General features: G+C 39.7%; 1 protein-coding gene across 4 annotated transcripts in view; it reads right to left on the reverse strand.

Moving 5' to 3' along the window:
- The window catches only part of dnmt3ba (DNA (cytosine-5-)-methyltransferase 3 beta, duplicate a), a 28,454-nt gene extending 18,811 nt beyond the window's left edge, over nt 1-9,643 (reverse strand). For all 4 annotated transcript variants that reach the window (XM_085261209.1, XM_085261207.1, XM_085261208.1 and 1 more), the window contains exons 1-5: nt 8,579-9,643; nt 3,929-4,054; nt 3,117-3,262; nt 2,454-2,619; nt 629-2,334 (exon numbers count right to left, since the gene is read on the reverse strand). In XM_085261209.1, the coding sequence (XP_085117335.1) occupies nt 629-2,334; nt 2,454-2,619; nt 3,117-3,262; nt 3,929-4,043 (2,133 nt within the window). In that variant the 5' untranslated portion in view covers nt 4,044-4,054; nt 8,579-9,643. The remainder of the gene's footprint in view (nt 1-628; nt 2,335-2,453; nt 2,620-3,116; nt 3,263-3,928; nt 4,055-8,578) is intronic.
- Nucleotides 9,644-10,511: the final 868 nt, after the last annotated feature.

A 10,511-nucleotide genomic window follows, 5' to 3' on the forward strand; every position in this document is an offset into this window, starting at 1 on the left:
TGTAGCAGAGCTGATAGGAAATTAAGATTTCCTTTGATATGTTAAAGGAAGCTCTAACAAAAAGATCAAACTTGATTAAATATCATCTCTAACAACTGCCATACACCCCATGTTTGATTTAACACCAGTAATACCATTATCAATCCCACACCAACTAATTCCAGAGAGTCCAGCTATATGTGATATTTTTACTCTGATCTCTGGTCAGTGTTTGCTGTTTTTAAATATACCTATAAATAGTTTGAGGTGAAACTCATTTCAGCCATTTCTATTTGCTACTTTATTCTGTCACAACCCAGAGCTTATAATCACAGGCCAGCTCTACCTTCACCACAACAACAGGTACAACACCCGCATTACTGCAGTGGTGCACAGGTAAAGTGGGTGCAGCACCAGTGTGCCATTCAGTTGCTTTCACATCACTGTAAACAGGACCTTGAGATATTCAAAATCATCCCTTGAGACACCAACTCTTACCCTAAACCCACAGGAAGCAATCCACCATTTTTTCTTAATCACATATACTTTTTCAACTGATTCATGTTTACTTGTTGTGCAGAACTTCGTTAACATTTGTTGTGTGTAAATGTCTATATGAACAAACTTAACTGACTAAACATTCACATACCTGAGTAAAAACCTGCTGCGCATCCAGCGGAGGACATGGGAAAGACAAAAGGATCAAAAGAAGCTTCCTGAAGATTGAGGCTGGCTTGGTGTCATTCAGTATGTTTTCCAGTGAAACCACAGCTGCGCTGCCCTTCCCTCCATCCTCGGCCTCTCCCTCCTGAGCCTTCTGATACTCAAGGAATTCATTCGTGAGCTGTTTGACTTCCTCAGGGAAGTTGCAGATTCCCAGCTTGGTGCCCAGCTCCCCGACTGTTTCCTCTGTCACTTTCAGCCTGCTCTGTGAGTTCAGCAGCTGAGCGATGCCCTTCAGCACTGAGTCATTTAAAGGCAGCTCCTCTGCGATACAACCAGTGAGTGCAATATAAAATGATAATACATCCTCCTGTAATAGTGGCAGTGCCTCAGCAGCTTCAGATGTTTTCAGAAAGTCTTCCACAGTTTTTTTACCCAGACAGAGTTCAGAGCTTGGCAGGTGGAAATTCTTGTTCTTAAGAATTTGGACATCACGTTCAATGAGGAAACGATCAGCAGCCTGTGGACTGAGGAAGTAGGAGGTGTAAATGGAAATCAGACTATTGGCTTCTTCTAGAATAAGCTCAATATTAGTACCAAAAGCTTCCTGTGTTTTCCTCTGAAAACTGTGCAGAGGCTCTAAGGCCTGCTGCAGGAACATAAACATTGCCTTAACTTTGGGATCATTAAGCTGAGAACAGATGGACTTAGTCTTCTCATCTTCATTGCAAGAACTAAAGTACAGTGTGAGATCGGTCCACATTTCCAATATTTTTGTGACCAACAGACAAACTCTAAAGCAGCTGGTGTTGGTGTGAAGCGATGCGCTGTCATTGCTGACATCTGAGTCAAAAAGATCTTTGAGGTTTTCATTCTTTGTAGAGCAGGCAGAGTAGTGTTCATGGAGGTCTACCATCAGTTCTTGAACCTGATTGGAGAGCTCCTTGATGGCAGCACGACAAGCAGCATCAGCGATGGTGTACAGGCCTCCTAAGGTTACGATGTTTGCGTTGAGTTCCCTGAGTTTAGAACAGATTTCCTCTGTGGCTGAACCATTGCCAGTTAGATAAACAGCAGCGAGATTATCAGTGGATAGCCCAAATTTCTTCAAGCTATCCACAACTGCTGCTGCAGACTGATCTCCTGCACCGTCCCCTGCCTGAAGAGCATCCAGAAATCTGATGCAGCGACTAGAGGCTTCAACATCAAAAAACCCAACAAGCAACACAGAGACTGCTTCATCTTTTCCTACAGGTACCCCTCCATAAATGTATAAACAGTAAGGAGTGTTTTCGCAGGCAGATATGATATCTTTGGGGTACTGTGATCCCAGCTTACAACGCGCAAAATGTCTATATCCCTGCTGACCTTTAGCAGATCCAGTGTAACAGTGATTGTAAATAAACTGGACAGCTTCATCACTGCAAGGCAGCGACTCAGTGACCTGTGTTCTTGCACCACATCTTTTCTTCGCAGCCCTTTTCCTGTGTTTGGTTGTTTCCACATGGCGCTTAAGTTCAAAAAAGCCTTTGTTAATAGTGCTAAGGTCAGTACCACAGGAGGAACAGTAGGTATAGTTGTCTCCGCGAGAACTGCGCTCAGCCCAAGCAAAAACATCATTCCACTTCTCGCTGTAAGGAAACCTTTTAGTCGTTTTGCTGTTTTCCTCCGTGTCAGACTCTTTAGATCTCTCTGGTAAAACAGAGAAAACAAAAACATCACAGCAGATGTCCTATAACTGTGGTCCTCAAAACACATTACAGAGACTTATTCCTTTACCAAAGTGAAAGAAAATCTTGCATGACAATTACCTGACTTAGGAGACACCAAAATAGGGCTGATATCACAGCTGTCACGAGCTTTCACAGCGTCATAATCATTACTTTTCACATTTTCTGCGTAGAAGCCCTTGAACCACTTGAGGAACTTAATGTTGCTGTTAAAATCCCCTTTTATGAGCTTCTCAACTGGAATTTTCTGTATCAGGACAAAGAAGACAAAATAACATTTATAAACACTATATTGTAAAACTCATTACTGAATAAAGTTTTCTTCAAAAGACATATATCCACTGTTATACTTACAAGGAATTGCACATTTCTTTCATAGCTAGTAATTATTATTATTATTATTATTAAAACTATTGATGTTTGTGGCACAAGCATGAATAAATTAACAGTTTTAAAAAATATTTTATGTTACAGATATAATATGCTAAGAATTTAGTAAATGTGTATCTTGACATTTTTGGAAAGCTAGACCTTCAATATTTCTGCATATATAAATTTTAAATTTGTAAGCAGAGTGCAAAGAAATTTAGGTAAGAAAGTAGTGATGACTTGCTGATTTGTAGACACAGTGTAAAGACATTAATAGGTAATGACACTGAGAAATTAATAACAAAATGTATTAAAACAAATGCATGAGCTAAGACACTTTAATGCTATTCTAGTAGAGAACTAATGCATACCTACCTTTGTGATACCATTTGTGCTGAAGGCCTCATGGAGTAGTCTGAAATTGTGCTTACAGTCGTCCTCACTTTGTGCATCAAACTTCACCTTGCTCATGTCAATAGATCCAGGAAAAACACAGTCCATCATCTGACAGTGGCACGCACCTATCAGATCACACACATAGACAAGTTATGTTAACAGAGGGAGAATCGTTGTTTGTTTTTTTTTAAAAACTACATGGTCCACAGCAGTTATTCTAGCAGAAACAGGCTATTTTTATTTAATGAACAACACTTTATCATCAGCATCTCAGTAACCAATACATGTACACTGTGTTCTCTGGAGTTGCTTCAAAATATGACATAAGCAGTTTAACTTAAGGCCAGTAAAAGCTTGGCGGGGTTACAGAGCTGTTCAGTCTCTCATTTGCACTTAGACTTAATCTAAAGTCTAAGATTAATGTTGCAACCCAGTACCGCGGCAAAATGTGTAAAAGTCACGCCAGTCCATTATTAACACACTTACACATAAATACATATAAGCTGCAGAGCTTATTTGTTTCCAGTAATTGGAATGTACTTAACACATTTTTTGTTCATTACCGACTTCGAGGCTTTTCTCTCCACCTACTGGTAACGCAATTTCTGCATGCAGTAATGGAACTTCTGCATGCATGTCTATTTCACGTTTTTTGGAAAGGCAAAGTGTGGAATGGACACGGTGAAACGGCACATCTATTACATTTTGCTGTGATATCGTGTTGAAGGTTATTAAAGTGGGCTAAGCCAGATGCATAGAAATATATTGGACTATTCATACTGATGAATCACCTGAACCCATCTCCTCCACATTTTTGAAGTTTGTCTTCAGGAGACTGTTGATCCATTTCAAATAAAAATATTTATCAGTTGAGGAGTCTGAGGTCCTGACCACTGTGCTCTCCATCTTGCAGCTCTCTAGAAAAACAAAACAAAAAACACAAAATACATTTGGATAAAGCCAGAGAGAATATTAACACACAAAGATTAGCGCGCCAAAACTAAAACTGTTATAGTATTTCATGGCTATAATCCTTATATTCTTTCTATATACACATTTACCATATACCATAAGTAAAACCAGAGACGTAATAAGACAGAGACATGGAACTCAAAGAATCACGAGCTTAAAGCTACAGGAGAGTTTAGCAGAAGTATTCCTTCCAGAGAATAAGATTTCTTAAAAACAACAACAACAAAAACATATTAATAGGCACAATGTGATACATATGTGTCCTTTTAATCTTCTGACTTTACTGTTGATTCTAAAAGTACAATATTTATTTTAAATTTCCATTGTTTTATGAGATATTTTGCTTCATTATATCATAACTATATTACTTTATAATTATTTAAATATATTCTTTCACTTCGTGTTTACTTTACCTTCAATTTTTAAAATACATGTGTTGTCAGACTGCACTTTATCCTACTTAAGCTATTTTGTTAGAGGCTGTTTGCCTCAATTCCGGGGAGCTGTAACAGGATCTTTTGGATTACAATACATTTTAAAAAGATGATCATGTGACTGCAGAAAACTTTCTACAGTTGTTTCTTCTCTGCTCAGATACTTGTTGCCATTTCTGTTTGTTTACTTGATCTTTGGTTGTTTCAAGCAGTTTTATTACCTCTATAGACCAGTCGTTAAAAAAAGTAGAAGTTACTTTTTCCTACACCTCTTTAGGGCTACCGGATAACTTAGCCGCTAGCTAAATTAGCAAGTTAGCCGTTAGTGGGGGTAGCCGCAGCGACAGAAGGCGCACAAATGTTTCGTGAATGCTTTGCTTCTCGCCATGTTTTTGTCGGTAGGACGTCTCGATTGTAGAGACGTGTCTGTTGGAGCACACTGTTAAGTCAATTTTAAGCCTATCCGAAGATGCAGTCATTTCATTTAATCTGACTGCAGCTGAACATGTCGGCTTCGTGTTTGAATGAGCTCACTTTCCCCTCAAAGTCCGACCCTCCACTTTCAACAAGGCGAAAGTCTGAATGACCCGGTCATAACAAGAGACACGGCGCACAATATTTAATATTCATGTAAAACAGACTTTGCTTTGACAGCAGTAGGTATGCACAGTAACATTTTATACAACTGACTCGTTTTCTTACCTACAATACAATCAACACACAACACGGGGCGATCGTGGCTCAAGAGTTGGGAGTTCGCCTTGTAATCGGAAGGTTGCCGGTTCGAGCCCCGGCTTGGACAGTCTCGGTCGTTGTGTCCTTGGGCAAGACACCTCACCCGTTGCCTACTGGTGGTGGTCAGAGGGCCCGGTGGCGCCAGTGTCCGGCAGCCTCGCCTCTGTCAGTGCGCCCCAGGGTGGCTGTGGCTACAATGTAGCTTGCCATCACCAGTGTGTGAATGTGTGCGTGAATGGGTGGATGACTGGATATGTAAAGCGCTTTGGGGTCCTTAGGGACTAGTAAAGCGCTATATAAATACAGGCCATTTACCATTTTACCATAACACGGGGCCAGCGTGCAACAACGTCATCTACACACAAGGGTGAGAGGGTGACCGTGTCACGTGGCTTTCAATCATTGCTAAAAAGTGATAACCTACTCCCACTGTGACGGACCGCTGACGCTAATGAGCTTAAGACTTTTGGGAAAAACAAAAACTAGGGCCACTTAACACATCATGAGAACAGACGTGTTATGAACGAAACCTAACCTCAACTAAAATTAACGAACAACGCATATGTATTGAGCCCAAGATAGTGGTTTTACAACTTGAGCACACAGGACGATGATCTTGTGATTATCCTTCAATCTACTACTGGAAATCGGAAATCGCAATGCATTCTGGGATGTCGCCCGCCGCCATGTTGTTCACGCAAAACCAAAACAAAGGTAGATGCTAACAGATTATGAAGACTTTGGTTTTTCAGTTATGTAAATCAGTTTAAATTTTTATTTCATAATTTCATAACATAACACTGCATACACATTTATAAAGCGTAAAGTTGTACACAGTACTTAATATTTACTTAATATACGTGCATGCTCTACCAGGTAGTTCTACTTAATTACACAGTGAATCTTAAAAAATAAAAGCGATTCAGACATTAAGTAGTTTTAATGCCATATTGTTTTACTATGACACTTCATTGTCTGGTGCATAAGTAGTTTCTTTGTTGAATAATGGACTGCATTGGTGACATCATGAGCCCAAGATCATGCTAGGTTCTAGTTAAATTGGAAGCCCGATGTCGGAACACTGGAGCGGAAGCACTCCGCTAGATGTCAATAGATTGCAAAATGCAGTCAACATTTCTCTTTTCTTACCCTTCCAAATTAAAGTGCATAATCCTAGCTACAGTGGCTGTTGTAGAACATGAGATTTTTTTAAAAATGATTTTAGACTGTATCTATGCCCATCTTGTTTCTACTAAAGTATGGAAAATGTTGGGTGAAAGGTCTCCACTCTTATTTACTCAATAGGAGGCTATAAAACTTGGTGAAAGGAATCTGACACAGGTCAGTGAGTCAGAAGCTCACTAGTGACCAATGACAGTGATAGTGACATGAGATGTTGAAGATTTGCTGAAATGATGGTAAACGCTGCTTTTTTGCTGTCATTAGCTGCTGTTAGTCAGTGTTAGTTAAACTATTTTTGAAGTGGATCTAACATTACGGGACTCTAACACTAATTAAAAAATAAACTTCATGCGATATGAGCATGTAATGAAACATTAACTACCATAATGTTAGCTTATAACCATCTGTTTTTTTAGCAGGATTTGTCAGCTATCCAAAGACGGTACGGACACATTCTGATTACCTGATAAAAAGTAGTTGTGACAATATCGATAATAAATGAGCATGTTTTTGTGTTGAGCAGTGACTTCAGTTAAGAAGGTGAGGTTTAAGGTGAGGAGGAAGACAATGAGACTTTCTAAGGATATCCCATCTCCAATGAAAAACATAGGTATGATCTTTCCATTACCTTGAGTCTGATGGTGCAACAAAAATGTTAATAACCCTCCATGACATAGGAACAGCTACGACTTCTCTTTGCCTTTGATATACTAAATATGTGGCCAGTCTCTAGCCACATATGTAAAACACCATGCCTTTTTAACAGATTAATTAAGTTTTGACTGCATGTTGGAAGATATATTTACACACTATGTATATTTATAAGTACAGAATCCCTTTTTCAAATTAATAACCGTGAGAAATTACTGCTTGCCCCTTTAAATCCATCGCTGATGTTAACTCACAAGCTGCAGCTTAGTTTTACCTGAAACTATCTTACCATAATAAAAATTCCTGGAAAGTTATACACACCCCTTGTTTAATATCTAAACAGGTGCAGAACCTAGTAAGATCTTTGTTGTTTTAATTCACTGCTTTTTAATGCATTTATAAAAAATGCAACAAAGCACTACAGAGAGAACAACAGCCTATTTTCTTTATCATTGATTCTTTGTAGTATATACTTTGTAATATATTATTTGTAACACTGTTTTTGTTTGTATTTGTACATCATGTATCATTTCAGCTAAATTATTTATATACTACTAACATATGGTCTGTGCGGTGATCTCAGGTTTGTTCTTCTTAAAAAAGAAAACTTTCATCATGTCATGTTAGTGCCATAGCTGGTGTTTAACCCTTGATGACAGACAGGGAAGGAGGGGGCAGTGAGTGAGACCAAGCTACTTGATTAGCTGACTAATCTTCCTATTGTCTGTCTGTGGAAGATAGAATCTGAGGCTTTCCTCACGTTTACATTTAATTGTTTTCATCTTGTCGTGTGTACATTCAAACGGTAAACGATGTACAAGCTGAGTGCTGCTGGACATTTGAGCCATGTTGCTGCTGATGCTCCCCCCACCCCTCCTTTTCTTCAATGTATAGAAGTCTCGCGTTGTTGTCCATTTTTTTTCCCCGCGAACGACCCAATGCAGAAAACTTTCAGTCTGAGAAACTTGAGCTTTAACGTGCAATCCTCTTACTTTCGCTTTATGCACTCGGAAAGCAAATATAGTCGTGTTGTGACTAACAGGCTGACCGGCTTTCGGTTCAGTAGTCTGGATTTGTTTTCTAACATTTTGGCTAAGCATGCATCGTACTGCACCAAAGGCTGGCTCATTGTTTTGTTTTATTGTAGCAAATGGTTAGGAAATAAGTTACAATCACACACAGGTGTAAGGAAAATGCAATTACAACCGAGTGTGACTACATTAACCGGAATTAAGAAAATCTAATCGGAGGAAATTTGAGCTCTGATAGGAAGTCAAAAACCTCCAAGCTGGTGTTTCCTTGGGATGGTTCAAGCCGGTCTTTGTGTTATGAGGAGCCAGAGTGCTGGATTTCCAAAAACCGAGACAATAAAGACACTAAGAGCCCTAACCTCTTTGTTCGGTAAGGTCCGAAAAGAACGGAAACGGCGTGTTTTTGTATAAATAAAACAAATTACGGGTAACTTACCTCCACCGTTCCCAGTAAGCACAGACTCACAGCGCTTTCTTCAGCATATTCTTCACATGTAGACCTGCCCTGTTGGTCGTCCATTGGCCAGCCACAGATAGGCAGTCCCGGCTAGACCCTATCAACGGGTCTGGATAGTGTTTTCCGACTTTAACGTCAACACTAGCGCCTAGCACAGGCCGAGCAAAGCGCGGAGGATTATAATTGTTCGAAATTGGATGCCATAGCAGTACCTAGCGAACACTGCCCTGTGCGCTAAAATAACTATCCCCACCTAAAGTTAAACTTAAATAAAAATTAAACTTAGACCTAGCCTTCCCCACAGGAAAATAAAGTACGATTAAAAAAAAAAACAAGAATGCTGGTCTCGGCTCTTCGATCTCCTTTGTTGCTTCGTCAAATTAAGGCTCGCTAGCTATACCCGATGGCCAGTGTAACCAAACAATTCAGGCCAACATCATTGAACCCTACCTACTTAAAAGTAGCACAATTTTCCTACAACTCTAGGTCAATTTAGGAATAACCGTCCTCAAGGTCAAAATCCAACGAGCTGTCCGAAAAAACCGATGTGACCGACAAAATGAGTATGCTAGCAAACATCAACGATTAGGTTTTCATTATGTTTATTTATAACTGCAGTGACAGTGGAAATGTTGTGAACTGTTACACATACCTATTTGACGTGTTCTCTTTAAAAATAAATAACTAACAACTGTAACAGAGGTTTAAAAAAATATCTGAAACATAACACTAAATTTGGGATAAAGGTGCTTTCTTCTACATGGCCGGTAGAGCTAGCTCGACAGCGAGTTGGTTCAATCTAATATGACTGTTAAACATAAAGCAATGGCGGATGTTTAATCGCGGTTTCCCTATCCTGTCTCTTTTCACTGTGTTGAATGACGGCGTAATGGCGGCCCAGCAGGTGGAAGAGCATAAGCGCTGCGACATGTGGTTAAGCCATTTTTTTTTAAATCAAGTACCAAATATATATTTTTAACCTGAACAACCCGGGGGGGGGGAGCCGAAGGCGCATTTTAACCGCCCGACATACTAATAAACCCACCATAATGGCACAGGCGCTTCATTTCTGCACTCACAAAGGAAGGAACATTAAATATGGCTCTGCTTGGCTCACCTCACCTCCACAGCGAGAATGTGACAATCAGCCATAAGACACGCTGTACGTGAGTTCTGCAAGTATCTACCTGTACAAAGCAGTCTAACATCACCAGGCGTATCTGTGTTTGACAGCTATAGAAGACTTAAAATGCCTTCCACTAACAACATGTGTGGCCATTTTGTTTCTTCCCGGTGGCAGATGTGAAGTCATTACACCATCTCTGCTAGTCCTAATTACCAGTTTGATGGCATATACGCCAAAAACAAAAATGGTAGTGGCCGTTTTGTTTCATCCTCATCAAGTCATATTTGCGTTAATGGGACAGAGCTAAAAAACATCATTAATGAAAAATAAATATACTTATTTACACAGTATGACTATTGTGCATGCTCTCTACATCAGTGGATCCCAAACCCTTCATGTGGGTTTCAAACACCACACAAAAAAGTTTAGGGAATAGCTCAGTTTAGTTTTTGATCTTTCTAACACTCTTTAAATCCATATGTCCATAGTATCCAGAGATTGGGCCATTTTCTACATGGTTGTAGCTGAACTAGTGATGTAGTCCCTATTCTGGGTCTGACATGGCAGCCCAAACAAAGACTGCAAACTCTGGTCTTAGCCAGTGAGGCTGGAAGTCAAGACAGACAGTACTGTGCAGAAGTTTTGAGCCACCATCGATAAATGTCAAATGTTATGAAATTCCAGGCAAAAGGGACCCAAATGCATGCAAGACAACAAAATTAACAAACCTTTATTCAGGCTGATTAGACAGTCCAGAAATTAAAAATGCAACTAACTACAACATAT

Source organism: Mchenga conophoros, linkage group LG20 (assembly GCF_057382185.1).
Source record: "Mchenga conophoros isolate Kocher_MC1m ecotype Shallow Benthic linkage group LG20, M_conophoros_male_GT1.1, whole genome shotgun sequence".
Taxonomy (NCBI): domain Eukaryota; kingdom Metazoa; phylum Chordata; class Actinopteri; order Cichliformes; family Cichlidae; genus Mchenga; species Mchenga conophoros.